Genomic DNA, 26,291 nt, shown 5'->3' with positions numbered 1-26,291 from the left:
ATACAGAGACGGTTGAGGCTGAGAAACCTGGGCCAGAACCAGTGTGCCCTGGCTGGAGGCCTACAACCAGAATAATAGTTGGCTAAAGCCAAGAAGGCAGAGGCCCCTACAGAAAGGTCCAGAACCTTGTCAGAACAGCATCTGTGAGGAATGGACATGGCTACAGGGAAGGATGGAGACCATCAACACTGGCAACACGTATGGGGTGCACATGGGTGCATGTGCACCCCTGAGATTGACCGCCACTGCTGGTGGCATCTGTGGGTGGTAGCTGCTCACCACTCCCTCTGCCCCCCACTGCCAGCACTGCCAGTGGTGTCTGAGGGCAGTTGCCAATTGCCACTTGGCGCTTGTCACCCCTCCCCACCCCCGCCACCAGCAACACTGCTGCGGCCACCTGTGGGCAGTCCTCACTCAGTCCACCCCACTGCTTACATCACCACGGCCACTAACAAGTGGTTCCCACTTGCTGCCACCACACCCCTGCCACCATCACCTGTGGGTGGTCGCCATGCCCCTCCAGCCTTGGGAGGCATGAGGCATTTATGGCCATGAATACAGCCCTTGAGGCACTAACAGGGCCAAGACGGCCACAGTTTAGTGCCCTAAGGGACAAGACTGAGACTGTCTGGTTGAGGATTTGGGGTTTACTTTGGGACCCTGGGGTAGCTTCCCTGTACTCCATAAGAAACATCAAGGCAGGTGAGGTTGAAAAGGGAGGGTACCCTAAGGAGCCAGGGTGGGGTCAGGGCCATGTGGCAATCAGCGGGCATCACAGCTACCCCTGGCACGCCGGGCCTATCACAGGAAATATTATCAGTCCTTTCTATGTATGGATGGATCCACAGTCTCTGCAAGGTTTTACTGAAATAGTGACTTGGGTCTCATGAGCACCTGAGGAACTGCATTGCCTAAAACACAATTGGTGAAGAGCCTGCATTTGCCTCCTCCAGAGAGAGCTCTGAATCCAGAGACCCTGGAAGCTACATCCATGTCTGAATGACCTTGTCCAAGAAAATAAAAGTGCTCAGAGAGTTGAGTTCTCAAGTCTGCTTCCAAGTGGAGTGAAGGCTCTTCAGCTTGAATGGGCCACTGACTGACATCAAACTGTTTCCCAAATAGTTGGGGCCTAGGGCATTGGATTTCAAAAGATCTTCACATTTCAGTTCATCTCATTGAATTAACAACTTCCTCATCAATGTTGCAACTTCTTTCATATACTTCAAGTGCTTCTGTCCGTCTTCTCATTGAGTCAGTATGTGAGAAAAAGAGCAGTCTGAGGAGCCATCACATCATACACCACTTATTGAAGTGTCTTTCCCATGTATAATCATCCTTGCCAGCACTACTTTGTGACCACTACTTTGGGCACAGCCTGGCTAACCTTGTATGAGGGTTTTTAAACTAGGTTCCACAGGGGATGGTAATCAAAATCCTCTGGCAATAGAGCGCACGTCTAGAGGGGAAAGGACTCAAAGAAGCAACTCTGAGTAGGTTAAAATGATAAATACATCCCATGTGTATATATACACATGTGAAAAGTATAGGGATTAAACGAGATGACCTGGAAGCTGCAACCTGTGAAAAGATCTATGATCTGATTTCTGTTATGACTGGGATGTCAACACTGAGGGTTACACTCTGTTTTGGAAGGACAGGGTTGGGGGGAAAGGTGGTGATGTTGCCTTGTACATCAAAAATACATGCAGTGTTTTCCTTGTTCAGGAGGAACAAAACAGGAAATCAGAATGCATTTCAGTGAAAATGTAAGGTGAAAGATGCAGCACTAAAATTGTGGGGGTTTATTATAGGCCACCAAATCAGGAAGAGGAGGTGGATGAGGCACTATTCAAATAAGTAATAAATCTATCAAAAAGTTATGGGATGGTACTAATGAGAGTTTTCAATTTTCCAGACATCTTTTGAAAGATCGGTGCAACCAAACACAAAATGTCAAGTTGTTTCCTAACTTGTGTGGAGGACAACTATTTGTTCCAGAATGGAGAGGATACAACTCGAGGATCACCTATCTTTGATTTTGTCCTGACCCAAAGGAAATAACTGGCAGGGGATGTGAAGATGATGGGTAACTTGGGAGGATACAAACACAATACAAAAGAATTCCAGATCCCAAGAGAGGGAAAGTAGGAGGTTAGATTTTAAAAAGGCAGATTTCATTCAAGTCAAGAAATTAATAGGCATGGTGCCATGAGAGGATAGCTTAAAGGATAAAGGCACCCAGAGGGGCTGGGATCTTCTAAAGGGCACAAGATAGGAAGCCCAACAAGAAACTGTCCTGACATGATGGAAGCACAAGAAGAATGGCAAAAGACCAGTGTGCCTGCACAAGGAGCTTCTAAAATGCCTCAAATGCAAAAGGAAAGCATACAGGTAGTGGAAGCATGGGCAGGTCACCAAGGACATGTACCAGGATCTAGCAAGAACCTGCAGGGACAAGGTCAGGAAGGGAAAGATAAAGAACAAGCTGCAGCTGACAACGGAAGTTAAGGACAATAAGAAGAGATTCTGTAAGTATGTTGGCCAGAAGAAAGTATGTTGACCAAGGAAACTGTGGGTCCCCTATTGACAAGCCAGGGGGGACTCCTAACCAAACATGCAAAAAAGTTGGAGCTACTCAACAGCTGCTTTGCCTCAGTCTTCACAAAAAAAAATTAAACTGAAGCCAGACACCTAATGAGGGTTATCTGGAAAAGGAAGAGGGCAAGCTGAAGAAGAACATAACAAAAGACATGGTCGGTGAGCTTTTGTTGGGACTGAATTAATTAAAGTCAGAAGGGCTGGATGAACTTCCTCCCAGAGTCCTAGAGGAACTGGCAGAGAAGATCTGAGAGCCCTTGGCAAGAAGTCACAGAAGACAGGCCAGGTACCAAATGACTGGAAAAGGGCCAACATAGTGCCCCTTTTTAAAAAAAAAGGCGAAAAGGAGAACCCAGGGATAGGTTAGCTTCACCTCAATACCTGGGAAATTACATGAGTGTATCCTATGGATGGTCATTTGCAAGCACCTGGAGGAAGAAAAGCCGATCACAAGAAGCCAGCAAGATTTATGAAAAACAAATCACGTCGAAAAAACTTGATAAGACATCCTTTGACAAAATAGCTACTGGGGTGGCTCAAGGGAATGCTGTGGATACAGACTTCAAGAAGGCTTTTTACAATGTCTCACATGACCTTTTCATAAACAAAATGGAGAAATGCAGGCTAGATAAAACTACTATAAGGTAGATAGGTAACTGGCTCAATAGCTGCAAGCAAAGGGTAAGTATTAATGGGTCCATGTCAGAATGGGAGAAAGTTTAGAATGGGGTCCCACAGGGGTCTTGGGCATGGTGCTATTCAACGTGTTAATGATTTGGATGCTGGCATAGAAAGCTTAGTGAGCATGTTTGCAGATGACATAAAATTAGGAAGGATTGTGAGCATGTCTGAGTACTCAAGCACTGTTTAGAAGGATCTGCACAGACTGGAAAACTGAGCCTAGAGCTAACAGGATAAAGTTCAATGTGGACAAATGCAAAGTGCTTCACCTTGGGAGGAATAATCAAAAAGACAAATAAAAAATGGATGACACTTGGCTCGATGTCAGCACTATGGAAAAGGACTTGGGAGCCTTGGTAAACCACAAACTCAACATGAGTCTGCAGTATAATTTGGCTGCACAGAAATTGAATGTGGTTTTGGAAGCATCAGTTGAAGCATTAGGTGCAAGACACAGGAGGTGATAGTGCCTCTATTCGACACTGGTTAGACCTCATTTGGAGTACTATGTGTAGTTCTGGGCACCACATTTTAAAAAGTATGTGAAGAAGGTATAGAGGGTCCAGAGGCAGGCAACAGAGATGATCAAGGGCTTGAAAGGCAAGTCCATAAAGAAGAGAGGTTGAAGGAGCCAGGCATGTTCAGCTTGCAGAAAAGGTGTTTAAGAGGAGACATGATAGCAGTCTTCAAATACTTGAAGGGCTAGCATAAGGAAGAGGTAAAACACCTTTTTTCTCTTGCTGCAGAGAGGAGGACTGAATGGCTTGAAGTTGTAGCAAACTAAGTTTAGATTGGATATATGGAAAAAACTTCCTCACTGTGAGAGCAGTGAGGCAGTGGAATAGATGTCCAGGGAAGTAGTGAACGCTCCATCACTGGAGGTGTTCAAGAGGAGGTTAGAAAGCCAGTGATTGGGAATGATCCAGGTGTAGCAATGCCTATGTTCTACGATGGGTATTTTCCATGCATCTGGGCTTTGCTGGTTGCCCCTCCACGCGCCTCCCCAACACACACTTTCTGCTATATGGGTCAGGGTATTTTTAAGCCTTCTTCAGAGGCACTGGGTGTTGGCTAAAGCCAAGGCTGTGGACTTTGACTGGGGTGTGCCAATGCTCCTGCTGGGCCCAAAGCCAGACATTCCTGGCTAGAGTCTTGCCCCTCCTCTCAGCATCAGACCGATTGCCATGTTTGGGATCAGGAAGGTATTTTACTCCATGGTCAGATTGGTATGGACTTGGAGGGGTCTTTGCCTTCTTCTGTAACGGGAGGCATGGCCCTCTACCTGGGATCTCTTGCGCATATATTGACAACATTTCACAGAAGCAGGACCTTAGCTGCCATGGTCCTCCTGCTTTACCTGTGGTAGGCTTGGATGTTAGGTCTGTGTTGTGTCAGGGTTGATGGTAGTCTTATCTAGAGTTTAGATTATGGTTTATATAGGATGGTTTGAATAGAGCTGATCCTGCCTCAGGCAGGGGGCTGGACTAGATGACCTCTGGAGGTCCCTTCCATCCCAACTTCTCTATGACTTTATGTGTATGTATGTGTATACACACACACAAACATGCACCCCTCCTCCCCACACACACATACACATCTCACAAGCTTTCATGAGCTCAAGCTCACTTCATTAGAACAGACTTCTTCAGGTCTGAGAGAGATGCAGACACAGCTTCAGATAAATAGCAGACTTTATGGGTTATTGTAATCATTATAATCTACCTGATCCTTCCTAATCTTGATGCACTCCATAGGTATTAATGACCCTCTTCCTTCTTGAATGTTTTTGCTCTTTCCATAATCAGGTTATCCTCTCTTCTGCATTTTTCTGGTTTGATTTCTACTATTTTGCAGCTCAGCAAACTGTTTTTATTTACGTATCGAGTTTAACATAGACCATTGCTCCATGTGCCATTTAGCTCAAGCCCCAACTACTTTTATCTCAGACCTGCACCCAAATGTTTATCTAAATCTCTCCTGGCCATGCAGTTGACCCAACAGAAGAGATCACGCACAAAAAAGCTTCCCTTTCTCCTATGCAGTTTGTCATATGGCTGTGACAGTCTCACTTGAGGCTCGTCATATAAGAACATATGCTGTAGCTCTGAAGAGGTGATCCCAGATCTAAGAAAGGTGTTCTATTTTCTTGGGTGGTAACAAGAGGCATATTTACTTTTCCACTCATAAAGCATCAGATGCCTTTTCCCACTATTGACATAAGGCAGCTATTGCATTGCATGCAAGCTGGGCACTTTTCTCGTTTGTCATTTACTGTTGCCTGGATATACTACACGTTTGTATGGTGCAGACTGAAACACTTGTGTCCCTCCTGCGTACAGTCTGCGTTATTACCCTCATCATATAGATGGAGATTTGAGATACAGTGGGAATATCTACACATGCACTTTGCTGTACAGTAGACTAATTTATTGTGCAGTAAAGCATCACTGTCTACGCACATGCCACAATTAGGGCACAGTAGATTAATTTTCTCTGGTGTAGGATAGTCCCATCAGACACAGATACTATCTGACAGCGGAGTAAATTACTGTGTTTAAATGCATGTGTAGATGGTAACGGGATTATTTTACGCCGGCTCAAATTTTGCCAGAGTTTATTCAGTTGCATTAATCATGTGTGTACATGCACCTACAGTGATTAAGAAGCCTGCTTATTCAAGCTGGACATAAGAGATGGGTTGTGGCATTGGAAGTAAGTCTCCTCAGCTCCTTTGTTTCACATGCTAAACAACATCTCCCACTGCTATTTTACAATGACACCAGGGAGCACCACTTGTGCAATTCACACATACTTCCAGATACCTTTCTTTTTTCTTATTTCCTGCCTTGCATGTATTCCTGCCTTTAATTATCTTCCTTTTACACAAGTCTCAGTAAGAAATCATCCCAGGAAGAGGTTCTTAACTACCATATTTACACTTAACATGTTGCTGGTCTAGATAATTGGCAGATCTGTACAACTTTTCATCATTTCAAATCACCTATCAAATTTTCTGCAATGCCCTTTTGCAGCCCAATACCTACCTATTTCTCACTGGGAATTTTTAAAAGTAAATTTGAAGTTACACAGGGTACAAAGTTATACGAGTCAAAGAGAGAGAGCAATTCAGTCATTAATGTGTCTCTGTGTAATAGGAACAAAGACAGATGGAAAGAAGAGAATGTAACGGGAAAGTTAGACAGGTCTTCTACAAAGACTTCACTACAGAAGCAAGAGGGATAAGAGTGCAAAGGAAAAAGAAAAGAACAGAGAGGGAGACATTAGAAGAATATTGTGTGTCGATTGAAGTACTGCTTATCAGCCTCATTTGTACGTTAAACACACTTTTCTAGCATTACACAAGAAAGGCAATGATTAGCTTGCAGCTAAAAATATTAGGAGCACAAGTCATAATTTTTTTAAGCTCCTTCATATCGTTTGCATGCAGATTTCTTAAAGGCTGCCATTTATGATAAGTCCTTATGCCCATCTTTGAAAATGACTAGGATTTCCATCTTTGCTAGGTAAACCAAAGATAGCAGGACACACTACCATGACTGTAAGAGAGAATATGGGACATTAAGTCCTCAAAACACACCCAGTCTTCCTTTTATATTAGACGTTTCCAAATCAAACTGATTTTGTAAGAAAGTACAACATGACACATCTGGGTGGTGTAGCAGCAGGAAGGACTGAGCAAGGATCTAAAAGCAGACAGCTCAAAGGCTACAGCACACACAACTCTCTATATAAGGACAAATCACTAGACTACCAAAAAAACACTGTTGGAGCGTGGTCTTTTTCAAATAAGATGCAGTACTTTAACACAACGGGCCTATTTAGGCCTGAACATTGCCAGATACTAGTCTGAACAGTGTAACTATGACTGGTGGAGGGAGCTGCACATACCACAGAGCATGTCTACAGATTTAGTAAGGAGAGGCAGCAAGCAGGCCACTGCTGCCCCACCCAGTGGAAGCACCAGCACAGAAAATAAAGAGGGCAAGGTGCATAAAGTGCACACCCCATATGGTTATAAGTGATATCCAGGTAAAAAAGTAACAGAGATATAGAGGAAAAAGGAGACCAAATCATGCTGATATGGCTCAGTTCTTGGCCTGCCAGTGCCACTGTGTGGGCAACTTGGGATCTATAGGAGAGGAGCTCTAGTAAACGCAGGTATATTCTGAGTAATTCTCCTGTGGTTATCAGGTAAGGGGAGGAGGTGAGAAGTACAGGTAATATGAATCAGTCAACCCTTCAAGAAGTTAAAACATTTATCTCAAGGGCCCACAAGTCTCTCTGTTCTAATGCATTATGTCTAATTGTCAGGATGGAAACTATTCTGGTCCTTTACCAGTGCAGTGAAGCTAAAATGTGGTTCTGTTTCTCATCCTGGATAAAAATGCAACCGAATAGGGTTTTGCCAGCCTTATCCTATTGCCCACAAGAGCACACCACAAGACCAAGATTCAGGAGTGTGCTTGATAGAGGTTCAATATCAGCACACCATCCTTATGGTATATTGAAAGAGATATGGTAGGTGCCCATATATGAAACACTTGGTTATAAGTTAGTGCTATTTATATTCCTCAGTATTTTGCGGGGAGTTAAAGGTTACCCTTAAACCATACTAAATCTGTGGAATATGAGACAGTGGTAAAGGTAGACTAGAATCATAGAATCACAGACCATGAGGGGTGGACGGGACCTCAGGAGGTCACATCTAGTCCAACCCCCTGCTCAAAGCAGGATCAGCCCCAACTACATCATCCCACCCAAGGCTTTGTCTAGCCGGGTCTTAAAAACCTCCAAGGATGGAGAGTCCACAACCTGGCTGGGTACCTGTTGTAGTGTTTTCCTACACTTCTAGTGGAGAGTTTTTCCTAATATCTAATCTCATCTTCCCTTGGTGCAACTTGAGACCATTGCTACTTGTTCTGTCATCTACCACCACTGAGAACAGTCCAGCTCCATCTTCTTTGGAAGCAGCCTGCAGGGAGTTGAAGCCACACCCCCACTCACTAGGCCTGTGCGAAGCAGCTAGTATTTGTTTCGGATTCAGATTCAGCCGATTCAGGGGACAGTTATTCCATTTGGTGATTTGAATTACTGTCCTGAATCAATTCGGCTGAGTCTCCAAATCAGCCAGGCCCAGACCCTGCCCACTCTGCCAGCCCAGCAGTGGCTGCTGCAACTCCTGGCACTTGTTTAAAAAAAAAGCCCTGGTGCTCACCTGGTGCTGCCAGGTGTGGGGGAGTGATTCCTGCTGCCCCCCACTGGCCCACGCTGTATGGGGACAGCAGCAGGTAAGCACCGGGGCTTTTTTTTTAGACAAGTGCCAGGAGTTGCGGCAGCCACTGCTAGGCTGGAAGAGCAGGCAGGAGCTGTGTGAGCCCCCTGCTTCTCCCCTCCTGCTCTCCCAGCCCCACCATGGGTGCCTTGCCCGGGCCAGCTCTGGCACTATAAGAAAAAAAAAAAAAAAAAAAGAAAAAAACCCCGAACTTACCACTCCTGCTGGCATGGGCAATCCCTGATGCCTCCCACTGCACCCCACTACCCCCCAAAGCCCCGGGGCTGCTGCAGCAGTGGTGAGTCCTGATGCTTTTCTTAGCTTTTTTTTTCTTCCCCCTTGGTCCCCTCCCTTGCTTCTAGTCCTTACCAGCTCAGAGTGGCTGCAGCCACCAGGGACTGCCCAAATCATTAAAGCTCTCCAAATGTTTTCCAAAGATTCGGAGAGCTTTGAATCGATTCAGACCTTTAAACTAGTCCCATGATTCGATTCTGATTCAGAGATTCGGCCACCGAATCAGGTCGAATCTCCTCCAAGTTGAATCACCACCCAAAGCTTCGCACAGCCCTACTGCTCACCAAGATTTTGAGTGGCAAGATGCAGTTGCGCAGGTTGGAAACATCATTAAGCCTTAACCTGCAACTGCTCTGAAGCTAGTAGAAGACTGTGGTGGAGGAAGGGATTTATTACCACTAAGGCTGGGGACTTCAACTAGAGCATGCCAATTGATGTTACCCCATGATCAGATTGTTACTGACTGTGGGGTTCTTACTCTGCAGTAGGGGGCATAGCCCTCTACCTGGGGTCTCTTGGGTATATATTGGCAACCTTTTATAGAAGCAGTGTTGTGTAAGGGTTGAAGTTAGTCTTATGTAGAATTTACATTATGGTTGTATGGGATGGTTTAGAAAGAGATGTTCCTGCCTCTGCCAGGAAGTTGTGCTGGATGCCCTGTGGAGGTCCCTTCCAGCCCTGTTTCTCTATGACTGTAGTATTGTATGACTCTATGACCCTGAGGAAGCATCCCTTCTTGTACTCCATGCTCTAGCTACACAGCACCAGGCAGCCCTTTCCCTCCTCCCTGCCAGAAATGCAGGAGGTTGGGGAAGGAAGCCTCATCTCCCCTACTCCAAATTCTTCTGGCTAGGGAAGAGATGCCTAGATGTGGAGCAAAGATTTAGCCCTCTGAGGCGAAGGGTATGTGCCTTAACCCTGGCCCAGGGTCCTGAGCCTTGTCTCCTGGAGGTTCTTGGAGCTGGCAGCATGGTGCCATGTGGGATAGGGTCATACACATTGGGGGTGGGTGAGGTTGTTGGCTTGAGGCCAGCACCATCCCCTGAGCAGTAGAGCTTGGGAGGGTGGAAAGTTTGCAGGGGTAGAGGAGCTTGCAGCTGTGCATCTTGGGACACTGGATGACTGCAGATTGGTTGCTTTATCTCTGTGAAGCAAACTAACAATACCTTAGCTTGAGCTAGGTAGAACAGCTCAAAGATATCCCCTGCCTAATTAACATAACTCTAAGATGCTTAAAGGTACTTACCACAGTTTAACACCCTTTCATGTGTACACAATCTTATTTTAAGTGCCTTTAAAATGGTTTAAAGGGAACCTGTCACGCCACTCTGTGATCCCCAGAAGCATCATAATTATAAGCCAGGCCTTGTTGACATTTAATTTCGGTATCTTAGTCAATATGCCTTTCTGTCGCTTTCATGGCTTTATGTAAGAATATGAATTCATTTTATTCAAATATCATATAATTAGTAATTGGGGGGTATAGAAAATACCAATCCCTGTATTTGAGAGTGGGCATTTAAGCAAGTTCTATTCGGGTTCCCCCAGGTCTGAATTCCTCCTAGTGCAGTCGACTGTAGTGAAGAAGGGATCCCGGACAAAAAGGTGGGGGAAAGGGAGGAGAATGCTGGCCACATTTTTTTTTCTCTGAAGGAGGCAGCATCCAATTGTGCCTTGTGTACCACTGAATTTCCTTTAAGGAAAGGAAAATTAAGATTCTGTTGAAGAATATTTCTCTGTACAGGAAAAGATTAGATTTTGCCTACTACTGACTCATTTTGAAAAGAGCTTCTAGGCTTCAGGTGCCTAGGAGAAACATGTGACTAGCAGTAAGGACTAGAGCTGTGGTGAAGATTGGTGGAACAAGAAAGAAGACTAGAGAATAGAGTAGCAATAAAGATTTTGGGTGAGCACTTTTCCTGGGCAGAAGCTGTTATTTTAGCTGGAAAAGTTGTGAAGCCTCTGTGCAGTCCAGTAGTGCAAGGGAGCAACCTGCTTTGAGACAGGATTTCATTGAGCTAGAGCTAAGAACCATGAGTGGGACATAATGAAGGATGAAGATAGTGGTTAACTATTCCACCTGCCACCCACAGCTGTTGGGCTAAGAACTGTGTCAGCAATGTTTCCAAAGACCTTTGAGATTGCCTCATCTACTGTTTGTCTCTTGACTAGGTTCTCCAAAGTTATCCCATTGACCGCTTCTCCCTTTCTCTTAATAAAGCCAGGTTTCATTAAATAATTGTTGTCAAATGGGGACATTTTGCTCACTGTGAGCACACAGAGCATGTGAACTGGTTCTTCCCAGTTTTCTGGTTCACTTAGGCTAACAAGAATTGTAGTTATGAGTAAAAACCCCAGCCCTTTTTTACTGCCAAGCAGCACTTAGCAGAAGGTTCCCATTCACTGATTTCCTGTCAGCTTTGTTCACGGTGCTTTTTTTGTCCAAGTAACATTCATCACTCAGTAATCATTCCACAACAGATTTCACTGACTAGTCAAAGGAGCTATATCATTGGCTTTGAAGGGCTTTGTTTTTCACTCGGGAACTTACCGAGCCTTTTCCTTCTCAGCAGCAAACAGCTGGTCTTGAAGAGACTTCTCTTTAGTCTGAAGAACCTTCAAAACAAATCCATTAAATCACCATTTACTCCAAATTTATGTCACTCAGTTTTGTCTCTAGTTTGAAATACTGGGCTTATTGTCTCTTTACTTTTTCTACAAGAAAGTGTGAGTTTTACAGGATGTCTAAGTAAGGTCAAACAAATGCAGAATTCAGCTTGGCAACATGTTGTAGGAGATATTCAGTGTGTGACCAGGTAGAGTAATATCTCAGGAATGTTGCTTGGGTTGGTTCACAGCAAGCCAGCGGACAAGGATGAAACTATATTGCTGCTTAAAAGAGTAAAATATCCTTGTGCACACACAGCAAAACAGGCTTTCAAAGGGATATCATAGTAATTTCACCACCCATGTTCTGATGCTTGCTAAACCATGATGTTCAGGCTTGCATCTATGTATGTGATCACTGTCACGTGCATAGGTGTGACCATTTCATGTTTCATTCTCCCCTCACCTGCCAAACTTGCAGAAGTTATTTCAAAATAAAAATTAAATCTCTTTCTGTTCTCCTAGAACTGAAAAAGTGGCCATAGAGATATGTATGCTCTCTTTCCCTTTGCATGGACACAAAGGTCATAACAATGTAGACCAAAAGATTACATTTTGGAAAGACATGTTAATATGAAATCAAAGTTATATTGGACACTCTTTTAATATTAGTAAACACTACTGTTGACATGGCAATCTATCGTGCTAGAAACTGTTCAGAGACACAAGAGACCCCTACAACTTGCAATCTAAATAGATGCAATAAAGAAAAGATATAATGCACTTGTGGAAAACTCTGATAGAGCCAAAAAGCAAAGGCAGGTCACTTGAGTACTAATCCAGTTTCTTAATTGTAAAATTGTCCTCCTTCTGTTTTGCAAGTTTAATTATATAATTGATACTACCACCACCTATTATTTTAACATTTGGAATCTTCACCTGTATTACAGCCTCATATTCTTTTATGGATTCCTCCAGCTCTTGAGCTTGATGTTGCATCTAAAAGATACAAATGTAAGTATAATTTCCTATGACCTGTGAACTACACTGCAGCAACACATCCTTCATCTGGGGTTACTACAAAACAGTATAGAATATGTCGAGAGTATTCAGTGTGGTAGCCACTAGAAAGAGACACAATTAAATGAAATTAATCAATTGTGCTGGGATGTGTCCTAGCAGAGCTTTACTGGGCAAATCACACATTGCCCCTTGTCCCACCCCTTGGTCTTGTGGGACAATAGGCAACGCACTTCCCACTTCCAGAGATAGGCTCCTGGAAATCTCTGGGGTGCATCTCAAGACACAGGAAAAGCCTTTCCCCAGTTCCAGCTGTTTCACAGAAATTGCTGGGGGCATGAAAGGTGCTCCCAAGACATGAGCAGCCTGACCTGCATGGGAATTTCTATGGCCTGAATGACTGGGCCCCTCAAGCCCCTCCAGCACCTGCCCAGGGCAGTTGGAAAGTACAGGCAGCTCTTGGTTGTCTGTGCTCTTCCACCATAAAGCAATAAAGTGATGCACATTATTACTACCACAACATTGTGGTACAACAAAGGATATGGGCATCTATTTGCTGTTGCCTGGTGCCACCATAAAATGTTATGGTGGCACAAAAGTGATGAAAAGCAATATTTGTTTCCACCTCCAGAGTTTAAGGTTCTTTGTCTGTGAAATCTGGTGGGAACCAGTTTTCTCTTTATACTGATGCAGGGTACTGGGAAATCTTGGTCATATTCCTGTGATGAGGTGTGTATGTGTATGCAGTTCATTTTAGGTTTGGAGCTTGATATTTTATTTTTACAGCATTACACCCTGTCCAAACACAATGCATGAAAACTATTGCACTAACTTTAATGGTCTTTGAACCAGACTCTATTGTTTAAAATAATGGAGGGTCAGAGGGGCTGTGATCTATGTCCAGGGTATGTTTACAGGGAAATTTGGTTGTTAACAAAACCAACTGGATAGCCCTGGGACTGAACCATCTGCATATTTATGCAGAAATAAATTAGTAGTATTAACTGCTAATAAAGTACAATAATTGCTACTTAACACTTTGAAGCAGTTACTTAGAACTACTTATTTTGTGCAAAAAGATTCCATAACTTCTAATTTCAGAAACTAATAAAGATATGACTTGTTATTTAATTGTGTTTACTCAGATTTACTGAAAATCAATACATATTACTTGGGAATTATTATTACCACTTATCACTAATGCAAACACCAATAGGTGAAGAGTATCTGTGTTTTACCCTCTATCAAAAGAGGTGATTCAAACTAGGTAGAACATCCCTGCTACAGGCTCCCACAGAAAAGCCTACATGTCAGCTCATCCAAAGTTAACCCTTGTAGTGATTGGAAACTGAACAAATCTTTATATAGATTTCAGAGAAAGGAATGCTGGGAACTAACATTTCTAGGCTGTCATAAAATGAAATACTCCTGAAAAATATTTTTGTATTAACATTTGGAATCATAGAATCATGGAAAATGAAGGTTGGAAGGGACCTCAGGAGGTCACATCTAATCCTACCTTTGCTCAGAGCACAACCAGCTCCAACTAGATCATCCCAGCCAATGCTTTGCCTACTCAGGTCTTAAAAACCTCCTAGGATGGAGAGTCCACCACCTACTTATGTAACGTGTTCCAGTGCTTCACCACCCTGCTCATGAGACAGTTTTTCCTAATATCCAACCTAAACCTCCCTTACTGCAACTTAAGACTATTGCTCTTTGTTCTGTCATCTGTCACCACTGAGAATGGATGCCTAGAAAGCTTTTCTATCAGTCTGAGCATAAGGATAGAGAAGTCACTCACCTTATGATTAAAAGGATATCATTTGTCACTATTTTTAAAAATACCCCTGTGATGTTTTTCTTTGCTTTGTCTGATGTCCATATCCTAAATAAGTTTTGGCAAGAGCTCCAAAGATGCCTGTTTTTCTCCTGTGTGAATTCTTCAGATACATGTGGGTGAATATTCTGTTTCTACCTCAGCTTTAATTGAGCCAAAATCTGTGCTGCTTCACTCAAAAGTGTCAGTTTCCATTCAGTGTCTCCTCCATAATCTTAGTTGCTATTCTCTGACTCATTTTTGGTTAATCAATGTCATTTTTTTGTAATGAAGGGCCTTTAATTGAAGGCAACACTGTGTGTATAGCCCCATCAGTATAATTGAGAAAAGGACCTTCTATTTTGGTAATATGCCTACATATTTGCAACCAAAAGCAGCATCACCTCTCTCGGGTAGCTAAGGACATGGCTCAGTGTTTCTAAAGCAAACGCCACCAATAATTATTTTCATTGCCTTATTTGACATAATTGTTTTCCAAAAATCTCCTTCCTGAATGTGATTATGGTAGTTTATACAGGATGAGCAGCTGAGAACATAATGACATTTTTTGTACTTTATTGATCATATTCAACCAGTGAGACTGACTTATAGCTATGCTTCTCTCCATCATCAAAGAGATATATTGATACAAGTACCAGTGTGATTACCTTACCTTTCTGAAAACCTCATCTTCAGTAGTAGAAGCCAGTATACGTTCCTGTAGCTTTCTCTAATGGGACACAACATTCAATAATAAACAAAAATATTCAGTTTGGTATTATGTTATCAATATGGTTTTATAGTCAACAGCCTCTCACTCTCAACTAAACCCCATGATTTTATTTTCCACTATGCCCAGTTCAAGTCATCAGCCTGAACACAAAGTGTTGCTCTTTGTGCACAAACTGACCTAGATGTGGCTTTAAATATATGTAGACTATACCCACAATGTTTACAACCAAGTTGGATTGACCAAAACATTGACAGTTTCTCTCTTTAAACCCTTGCATCTTGCAAAAAAGCTTGAGTAATAGGTCAGGGGAAAGAAGAGCTGATTCATGAAAGTGGGTGATTTCCAGTACTTGTTAGATCTGTACCTAGTAAAAACCTTACACAGCCATGTCCTCAACTTGCACATATTGTTTATACCTCCAGGTTTTGTTAGAGGTTTCTAAAGGATGTAAGAAGGGTAGGGGCCCAAATGCCTTTGGATTTCAAAAGGAGCTGGGTACCTAACTGCCCTAGTCTGACCAAACTGATAGTCACAGACACCAGGAACCTGAATTCACAGTCTGCTGTAGCAAATGAAGAGATTTCTGTTAGTTCCTGTAAGGCAGTTGGGATGTGAAGTCAATCAAGTCTACTCAAACTGACTCCTTTTGTGTACCAAATGTTCTTCTTCCCTGGTTCTGTCTTTACTTACCTCCAATTTCCTGATCTGAAGTTGCAGCTGCCTGTGGCTGTTCTGGCTGGCTTTTCTTGATGCCATTAAAGCTGAACTCTGAAATTAGATGGTATGATATGTCATTGTATTTCAGTTGCCTTAGGCCTGCATATATAACTTGCACATAAACTCATTATATTTCCAACAACGCTATCTGCTACAGACCTAATTCTGAACTAAAAGTAACTCTGCTAAGAGTCCCTGGAGTTACACTAGGAGATAAGATATGGGAGAATAATTTAGACATCATTTTCTTCTCATTTAAATTGGCATAAAGCTGGATTCATTCCAATGATTTCAGTAGAGATGGACAAGTTTACAACAGATGGCAGTGAGAAGTGAATCAAGTCTGCTATCCTTGGAGGTAGTGTAGGCCAAAGCAAGCACTGAAAGAAATCCAATCATGTCAGCATGGAAATTTCAATACTTGTCAATATGCACAGCCATGGTAAAACCTGGTAATACACTATGGACATGGTATTTACTTCTTAGCCTAAATAGCTCTGTGTAGGTGCCATATATATGTAAAGGTGTTTGGTCTGCTTGGAGGGCTGAAGTGTAATGCAAAGTGTATCATTATTATTGTTGTTAATATTAATTGTTATTAATAATTAATATTGTTAATGGCAGCTATTATTATAATGCATATGTATATGTATATGCATTCACTAAGGGCATTAGGTTTGGGGTATTGTTCTCAGAAGCATCTCAGGGTCTCTAACCTCCATTTAGGCACTGTAACACTCTGTTGCACAAGGAGTCTATAGAAGATTTAGAACTGAATCCAGATCTTCAGGCCACTACCTTAGTGGGTTATCCATCTCCGCTGGCAGGGACTATCCTTCTACCCCAAAAGGAACACGGGAGGAAGGGGAGGGGTAACAGCAATATATGTACATCTCTCTTATCAAATCCCCATATAAGGAGTAGAGAAGATACTGATCGATAGCTGACTGACATCTTGACAGATGAAAGAAGATGTGACAAAGCCAGTCAGTCAATGGCACTTGGCAGTGGTGTGGGAGTTCACCAATGGGTGAACTGATAGTGACAGATAGTGATAATACTCTAGATATAACCTTGTCATACTGAAAAATAGCATACATGCTCTACAGTATTAGGTCCTTTTTATGTCAAAGATCTAATAAGTTGCCAAACCAACTAGTATAATTAAGGCACACCAATTTCTGTAGCCAATGGTACACAAGAGAATGATATGGCTGGCATTGCAACAAGCCATGTTTGGTTCCCCAGTGTGAGGCATCCATTTACAGCTGAATTCATTGGAGACAGTCTTTGGATCAAATCTGAATCAAAGCTTAAACTGCCTGGAATTTCAGCTTAACTACTTCTCTGGCCCTTCCCAGCAGAGGTTTGAAGGGCAGCAACAACTTGCCAGCAAGATCTCACAAAAGTTTAGCCATGTTCTTCAGGCTTAATCAGAACCAGCTCCCACTGAGGTAGAATATAAGATGGAAACTGAGCTAGGACTAAGGAACGCATGGTGACCAAACGTTATTTAATCAGGCTGGAAAAGAGAGATCTGATTCTTCCCTGGCTTCCAACTTGTGCAATCCTTTACACTTCTGCAGTGTGGGTATAAAGTTCTCCCTTTCTATTTTGACCACTTTTTAAGCCTGCTTTTTGCACAGATGAAAGGGGTATGGAATAAAGCAGTATGGAACAAGCTCTGGGCAGTTAGAATAAAGAAGTGAATAAACTTTTCCAAAGCATGAAAGGAACTTTGGATTTTGTTCACATCTTCCTTTTTAACCAAACCCTGACCTGATCAAACTAAAGGAAAGCAAGAAGTCTAACTCAGATCCCACAACCATCAGAGAGGCTTGCTAACAGAAAGTAGGAAGTTTGGTTTAGCAGGGGAGGTGCTGAACTGGGATTAAAGAAAGTTCTCTTGACTTTCTAGTCAGGCCATAACTCTGTCTGACCTGGGGCAAACCCCTGAATCATTCTGTGCACCACTGATATGCTCCTATTGGATCAAAACATCTGAATGCTTGAGGTCTCAGGTAGCACCATGGTGAAAAAGGCCATGTTGGGTTATTCATGCTGGTGCTAGAAGAACTGCAGATTCCAAGGAATTGGGCAGATCCTGGAATGGGATTGCTTTCTCCAGCTCAACATCACACAGGATGTCAGAGGAAGAACTGAATTCACTTCTCCCAGGAGAGCACATTTACCACTTGCACACCCTTCCTCTTGCCAGGTGGGTAACTAGGGAGAACTGGTTCTACAACAGGATAGAACTACTGAAATCAGGAGACCTTTTTTGGATCCTGAGAGCAAAAGCTAAAACTAGATCTGGAATAATGAAGCTGGGTCTGAAATAGGATCAACTGTATGCCAAACGGTCAAAGTTGTTGCTATAACAGCTAAGACAGGGCTCTCCAACTGTGGCCCAAGGGCCACATATAGGCTAAGGGGTTTAAGTTGTGGTCCTTGGGCTTGGTCAAAGTATTTTTCTGGCTACCCTCGCCCCAGGGCCTAAGGCCACAGTGTATGGAGCAGGGGGTGAGCCCAGGGCTGCATGGGTGCACGGTGCAACGCTAGGGGAGGAGATGCCTGTGTGGGTGCATGGTGCAATGGCAGGGTGGTCCATGTGGCCTGGGGCTCACGCTGGTGTGGCCTACACAGCTCTCGCTGGTGCACTCCATGGGGCATGCAGCCTCCCCAGCTCCTTGGAAGTTGAACAGCCCTGAGTTAAAACAATAAAGGTAATCAACATGCCATGCAATGATGAAATGATGAGGTGGGCAGGGTTTGCTGTCCTGACTGGCAGCATAGGTTGTTGAAAACATGGTCATGTAGCATTCATCCTATGCCTTCTGTTCATTTTCTAAACACAGCTCCACACATTCCTACGTGCAATTTCCCCCAAACCTCAGAGGCGTGTTGCTGCCTTGTGCTGCATTTCATGCTCTTACAAGTACATGCTGACATGCTGCTCATCTTTTGTGCTAAAATGAACAGGAAACCATCCCAAGGGATGTTGTCTGCTCTTCCCACTTACCTCCTCAGAGAGCATAAGCATTCTCAAATTGAAATCTTCATTGTCTTTCTCCTGTGGGAAGAAAAAAAGATTCCTTCATTGAAATAATAGGCCACAGAGCTGGTTCTCTGCTCCTGCTGGCAGCCAGGCACATGAATTTGTCCGAAGTAGTGACTACTTTATGAAAGTAGTCCCATTGAAGACACGTGTTTCTCCAGGTCTACATGCATAAGACTAGTTTCACTGAAGTCACACCAGGGGAAGCTGGAAGAACACAGTGGTGGGAAACCTGTTATTCACTCAGACAGCCATATTAATTAGACCTGTGCGAGTCGGCAGCGATTCGATCCGGCTTCGGATCTGGCCGCTTTGGATGGCCACGATCTGATCTGGGGCTCCAGGCTGGGTTTCTGCCTTGATCCGGCCAAAGCAGCTCCAAAGCTTTGGAGCCACCTCGGAGATCCAGCCATAGGGTATAATAGGGAATCAATGAAATATCTATAACTTTGTTGTTTTTTGTCTGATTTGAAGGAAACTTTCAGGGATTCTGGCCTCAGTTTTGCTTGTCCGCAGCTTGAGGGGCAGTTCCCCCCAAACCCTTGCACTTATCTTCTTGCAATGTGGCAGGCTTTGTGGCCTCAGCAAGAGCTACCAGCCCTGCAGTTTTGACACCCCTGCTCTGTAACACGTAGACATGACAGGAGTTTTGCTTTCAAGAATTTGAGGTGCTGTTCCCCCCAAACCCCTGCACTGATCTTCTTGAAACTTGGTAGGCTTCATCCTTACTGCAGAGTCTACCACCCCTGAAAATTTTATCCAAATTGGATAAAAAAACAACAAAGTTATAGATCTTTTATTGTTTCCCCGTTATTCCCTATGGCCAGATCTCCAAGGCAGCTCTGAACCTCTTCGGGAAGCCGAATGAGGCAGCGTTTCGACCCGGATGTGCTGTTTTGGACCCCCGAGCGTCCAGAGCTTCTCCGGATCCGAAGCTCTGTCCGAAGCCTCGCACAGTCCTAATATTAATGGCCAGCAGGGAAAGAAGGCTGAAGTGGACAGAGTGGCTGGAAATCCTCCGTGGGGCCTTGTCCCTGCCTTGTGAGCCAGACATAGGGTTCCTGCAAGGTGCTCCACTGACTCCACCTCTGGACCAGGGCTTAGGTTTACTTCCAAACCAGTTGCAACTGGTTGGTATCCACCTAGCTTCAGTAGAACAGGGGCAAATATTTAACAAGGGAGTTGTGAACACTGATTACTTTAAAGATCAAAGTGTTATGTCATTGACTGGACAGGCTAATATTCTGCTTGTGTTCTGTGAACTGAACTGCAAGCTACATCTGCCTGAAGTGGGGGCTATTGTACCTTCCTCTGAAGCAGCTACTGTTGGCCATTCCTGGTGACATAATCTGCTCCATTTTGCATAATTTCTATGTTGCTGCATGTGTCCACATGTGCACACACTAATGCACATTAACACGAGTGTGTAGATCGACCTGGGACAAAAGTTAATCTCAAGTCAGTGGACACAGACTGTGTTAATGCACATTAGTGCATCTACACATTTGCTAATGTGATTTAGCTATTCACACATAAATTTGATACCTGCTTTATGCAGGTATCATATTTAGGCTTGAATAGCCTTAAATCACCATTTTTAAGGTATGTTAATGATGCTCACATGTAGACATGCATCTTTAATGTGCCTTAAATCAGGCTAAAATGCATTAAATGTGTGTGTGTAGACATGCCCACTGAGTAGCTAATGTGAATCTAACCTGCCAGCATGTAACCTATGACTGGAGTCTTCTGACTCTACAAACTATGCATGTACAGATCTGCAGTGACATTCTATTCTTTCCAAATCATTGAAATGCCCATTTTATGGCTTTTAAAGGGGCATTTTGGGAAAAGGAGATTCCTTTTTCCTTGGTCCATAGCCTTGCTTATGTGGATGACTCCAAATGCTATGTAGTCACATAGATGAAGGATGTGCAGTAGCAGCCATCACATGAACGCATGACCTTTGTGGATGAGCTACGACTTAGACACCTGTGGCTGAATCCTGTGACTACCCACTTAGTCTTAGGAGAGAGGTAGGAGTATAGGTAGGTGCCAGTCTGTTTAGATGGAAAAGATAGGAGCTCTCATTCTCGCTTTGTGGTTGCCTATTTGTGCGACTACTTAGCTGTCCTTATGCATCAAAGAATAAAATTCCCTGGTTTTGATCCTATAGAGTAGAGCTGTCTGACTTAACAGCCATGGGCAGGGACTGCACCACCCCACTCACCTCCCCAGCTACAAGCTCCCCTGGTACTATGTAATCAGACAGCTCCCTCCCCACTACCACACTGCATGGGGCAGTTCTTCTCATCTCCTTGGCTGTGGGTTTCACCAGCACTGCAGGCTACGCCGAGTCATGCCACCCTGCCACGCCCTACCTTGTGGGTCAGGGGGAGGAAAAGAAAGTCAGAGAAGGGAAGGGGAGACTGGAGACCCTGGCTGTAGAAGCAGCTGGAGGGATGAAGGCAGCAGTGGCCAGAGCGGGCTGCAGATAAACCTATGCAGCTCCCAGGCTGGTAGGTGAACAGCTCCACTGTAGAAGACCAAAAAGTGGCCCTGTAGATGACCAGGGAACACTAGACTGTTACCCCCAATATTTTGGAGGTGACAAGGTAACATCTTTCACAGGCGGTAAAGTAGGATGGGGGACACACCTTGCTGGAGTTGTTTCTCAGAGACATTTGTAATTGAATGGTTTTTGGTTGTAGCCATGTTGGTCTAAGGACATAGGCAGGCAAGGTTCTTTGAGTAGATGGGATATTTTTATTAGACCAATTGAGTAGTTGGAAAAAAGTTCTTGGCAAGCTTTTGGGCGCAGTCACCTTTCTTCAGGCATCGAGAGTCTCTGCTGGTCTGAGATTCCAAGAAATGAGAAAAGCTAAAAGTGTGGCAAGATGTCAGTGAAAATGGAGTAAATAGGTAGAAATTAGAAAGACGGAAGCTAAAGCAGAGGGGATGGGGAAGAGAGCAGGGGAAAAGAAAAAAAGGCTGAAGAGAGACATTACAGTGACAGAATATAAAGATAGAAAAGAGGATCTCAGTGAAAAAGAAAATAATAGGAGATCAGGAAAACAGGACTGAGAGAAGTTAAAAGTGTGAGAGGATGTAGTGAAAATATAAATAGGTGAAAAGGAGAAACAAAAGGTAAAGCAGGGGAATGAGAGGGAAGAAAGCAGGGGAAAAGAAAGTCCTAAAGGAAATATTACAGGGTAAGAAAGGGGCTCTCAATGAAGAAGAAAATTGTCTCCCTGATTTATTACTAAGGGCAGAAAAGCAGGGGAGAGGAAGGGATAAAAGTTGGGGGAAAAGAACAATGTAAGGGGTCGGGTCAGGCAGGTACCTGGTGAATCAGATGTCAGAAAGGTTGTAATGTGCCATAAAACCAATGTCTATATTGAGTCCATGATTTTTTGTATCCAGTAGACTTACGAAGTGAAGTTTGTAGGCTCATCTATGGAAGGTGACATCCTGCCACACTTTTAGCTTCTCTCATTTCTTGGAGTCTCAGACCAGCAGAGACTCCCTGTGCCTGAAGAAGAGTGATTGCACCTGAAAGCTTGCCAAAAACTTTTTTCCAACTACTCAGTTGGTCTAATAAAAGATACCACATCTACTCAAAGAACCTTGCCTTTATAATTAAATGCTAAAAGGGGAATGGAAAGAACATCTTTAGCAAATGTTTGTCATTCTATTAAAATGCTGATTGAACTAATCATACAACTTTGATAAGGCTTCTGTTCTTGTTTCTCAGGAAACCATATAGAATTCTGGTTTTATTTTCATTAATAAAAAAGGTTTCTCATTTTAAAAAAATCTTCAGGAATGATAATTGGTACTGTTTTGTGCTACTGGCATGAATTTTTCTAGTAAGTACCATGTAATAATAATGTTTCACTGTTGTTCCTGTAGCATTTGATGATGATAATAACAATAATGCTGTTAATAGGTGAAATGTAATACTACCAGCTTCCTTAGGTAAAGGTCCATTTCCAACTCCAGTACATGCTCTTCCTCCAAGGTTTTCTGGGCTGTTTGGAGCTCTGCTTCTAAATGTATTTTCATGGTTTCTGCCTGCTTTATCCTATGCTCATTGGAGAAAGAAAAAAAAAAACCCTCAAGACAATAAATTCATAGTCCAAAAACTGTGAAGGTGGCTCAGAAATACAGACCTGATTTCTGATTACTGTTTTCTGATTGCTGATTTCTTCAGATTCTCATGCACACAACTATATCTTACACCTCTAGTAGTCACCAATTCATGAATTTATTCATTTCATTGCCTCTCTGACTCTGTCAGTTCATTATGTACTTTAAAGTTAGGCTTTTCAAAAGTGCCTAACTGACTTGGGAATACAAGGGCCATTGACTTTCTGCTTCAAATATAAGTCCATAAAGGCATGAGTATACACTTAACAAGTGAAAAGAAAGGAACCAACCAACTATAGTTTGTCAAGTCAATTTTATTTCTAAGCTAAATCTAGGATTCCTGAATGTTTGTATGGAGACATAGAAATGGTAACAACTAGCTTTAAAGTAGCTACCTTGAGTACCCTTGGTAATGTAGCTGTATCAGCATGGAGCTCAGTGAAGGTTGCAAAATCTATCTGATACACTGGGTACATTTTCAGATGGTATTCTGGATTGAGCTCTGTGCTGCTAGGGCTACACTGCTCAGCATGCCCAATCCAGCTACTTTAAAGCCTGTTGGGCTCTTTCTATACTACACAAGTGTCACAGAAGTGACTGCTGTGTGGATACACCATGAATAAAGATAGATATCTCCCTCTCTAGGCACAGTCTGTTCACCTATATAGCCCTGACTATTCAACAGGTAATGGATGGAAATATTTGTATCATACATGAAGTATAAAGAAAATCCTCATGCTCCAGAACACTAGTTCCTATAGAGGTTTTGAGTGTACACATGGGAACATTTGGATTTGGTGACAAATGATGCAGGCACACATGAACCTATGAACTGTTCTGCTGGTCAGGGGTGAGGGGAGGGGGCAGTGGGGCTGGAGATGGCCAGCTCTATCTACAAACTGGAGTGGGGGGCAGCAAACGGTGAAGCCAGGAGGTCCTGGCAATGTGCTAAATTCACACATGTCAAAGGCAGCATCTCTTGAGTCCCAAATCAGTTTAAAGCTGGCATAGACTGGTGAGAATTGGACCACCCTGCTTTCACAGCAACAGATCAAGTCCAGCTGTTGTTTCAGCAAATCATCCACCAGTCTCTAACTGATGAAAGAGAGGAAGAACCTTTCTCTGGGGGTAGGTTATTCTATAACTGTCTTGCACATTTCTCTGGCCACTTCTGGAGACAGGATTCAGCATGACGCTAGACCCTAGGTCTGATCTGGTGTGATGATTTCTAGGCACCCTGTGATAAAAGCCTGATGTCATGGTAAGAGGGCTTTTTTTCCCCCATTTCAAAGCCTAGTATGGCTCATTAAGGTCAGGGCCATTAGCAGAGGGAAGCTAATCCAAAAACTGTACTGCTAACATTTCCCCCCTTCATTGTGGCTTCCAGCCACCTATTAGAAGCAGAACACCAATTCCAGTGTCCTTCTCTTCATGGGATAGAAGCACAGGCTGGAAGATTGTGCTCAGATGGGGTGAGGTGTAGCAGGATTTATTTTTGGAAAGTCCATGAATAACTGGCCCCTTAGCACTCTTAGATGTGTCATTAGGGCATTTGATATTTGCTTCATACCACATCCTCTTAGACATTACCTGCTGAGCTCTGCCTCCATGCTGCTTAAGTCTTTTTCTACATCTCTAATATTAGCTTTGATGATCTCTTCTTCCTTTAGCAGACATTCAATTTGCTCTTTCAGCAACGTGTTTATATGCCAGGACTGGAAAACAGAGTCTTCTTCTGTTGATATCCATGTGGCCCTGGCAGAAGAAAAGAGCATGCAGTCTCATAGACATTAGGGCTGGAAGGGATCATCAGGTCCAGGTTTTTTTTGGTTGGGGGGGGAGTTGAGGATGAAGGGGCATTTTTATTATTATCTCAAGGAGCTGTAACATATTGCAGTGACAGGTCCCAGCAGGTCTTTTCACTACAAATAGAATTTGACTCTTTTACAAGAACGAGAGAGGTTAAATAGAACACTTAAAAATAGTATTTAAAAAAACCAACAATGTAGACTGATATAGACAACTCTACATACACACATTCCTTCCAGTACAAAATCCCAGAGAAACATTTAGTGCATCCCCTACAACTTGTTCATTCTTCCTTTTACTCAAGTCTTTTCCTAGCTGGCATGTCATTCAAGCCTGCAAACAACTGAAACAACTACTCTGTATGTATTTTGTAAATTCTGGCTGGAATTAATTCTAAACACTCTCCTTACCCATTTCCAAACCAGGGACATTGAACACTGAGCAAGCAACTTTGTATCAGTCTGCCACCCATGTAACTTCATGGAAGTCTATGGATTGACTTCACAGATCAATCTGTCCTGCTGATTTTAAAAGTACTGATAAAATAGATCCTTTCAGATGAAAAGTTAGGACAGTTTGGCCAATGTAATCAGTAATTACCACCAGTTTGTGTGTGGTGATACCAACATTAAAACTGGACACTGGTTTAGGTGGAAAACAGGAATAATCCTGGATGTTCAGCACCTGGATGGAGTAGAACCTTTGCCTGTTTAAGAAGTTGTCCTCAAAGTTTGAGGGTGACTTGAGGGGATAATGGATGTAACTCATGATAGTCAAGGGAAATGGGAACCAGGTTGAGATACAGCTCTAGTGATGAAGAGACATTCAGAAAGAAAGGCACATGTGTCTTAGTGGCTGCTTTAGTCTCATGGAAGTTGCCAGCATTAGCCCTGTGCAAGTCGGCAGCGATCCGATCCGGCTTTGGGTTCTAGCCACTTCAGATGCCAGGGATTTGATCTGCAGCTCCAGACCGGGTTTCTGCTTCAATCCAGCCGAAGCGGCTCCGAAGCTTTGGAGCAGCCTCAGAGATCTGGCCATAGGGTATAATGGGGAATAAATGAAATGTCTATAACTTTTCTGTTTCTTGTCTGATTTGGATGAAACTTCTAGAGATGGTATCCCCTTCTGAGAGCATTAAGTCTGCCAAGTTTCAGGAAGATCAGTTTAGGGGTTTGGGGGGAACTTTACCCCATATTCTTGAAAGCAAAACTCATGTCACGTATATGTGTTACAACACAGGGGGGTCAAAACTGCAAGAATGGTAGATCCTGGTGAGGCCAAAAAGCCTGCCATGTTTCACGCAGAACAGTGCAGAGGTTTGGTGGGAACTGCACCTCAAGCTGTGGAGAAGCAAAACTGATGACATGGGTGACACTGCATGTGTTAAACTGTAGCAAGGTGAAAGCTGCAGGGATGGTAGCCACTGCTGAGGCCATGATGCCTGCCAGCTGTCGTGGAGATTGGTGCAGGGGGGTTCTGGGGCCCTGCACCCCTAGCTCCTGACAGGCAAAAC

At 43.3% G+C, this 26,291-nt stretch overlaps 1 protein-coding gene across 1 annotated transcript in view; it reads right to left on the bottom strand.

Annotated features, from left to right (window-relative positions):
* Nucleotides 1-25,992, bottom strand: part of LOC109315377 — a 32,966-nt gene extending 6,974 nt beyond the window's left edge. The window contains exons 1-8 of the mRNA XM_019543052.1: nucleotides 25,967-25,992; nucleotides 24,560-24,724; nucleotides 22,787-22,904; nucleotides 18,785-18,835; nucleotides 15,736-15,813; nucleotides 14,986-15,042; nucleotides 12,413-12,472; nucleotides 11,418-11,482 (exon numbers count right to left, since the gene is read on the bottom strand). Coding sequence (XP_019398597.1) covers nucleotides 11,418-11,482; nucleotides 12,413-12,472; nucleotides 14,986-15,042; nucleotides 15,736-15,813; nucleotides 18,785-18,835; nucleotides 22,787-22,904; nucleotides 24,560-24,724; nucleotides 25,967-25,992 — 620 coding nt within the window. The remainder of the gene's footprint in view (nucleotides 1-11,417; nucleotides 11,483-12,412; nucleotides 12,473-14,985; nucleotides 15,043-15,735; nucleotides 15,814-18,784; nucleotides 18,836-22,786; nucleotides 22,905-24,559; nucleotides 24,725-25,966) is intronic.
* Nucleotides 25,993-26,291: the final 299 nt, after the last annotated feature.

This window comes from Crocodylus porosus, unplaced genomic scaffold (genome assembly GCF_001723895.1).
Source record: "Crocodylus porosus isolate Cpor-Errol unplaced genomic scaffold, CroPor_comp1, whole genome shotgun sequence".
Classification (NCBI taxonomy): domain Eukaryota; kingdom Metazoa; phylum Chordata; order Crocodylia; family Crocodylidae; genus Crocodylus; species Crocodylus porosus.
The sequence above is the reverse complement of the archived record's forward strand: the minus strand, read 5'-3'. Positions and strand labels throughout refer to the sequence as shown.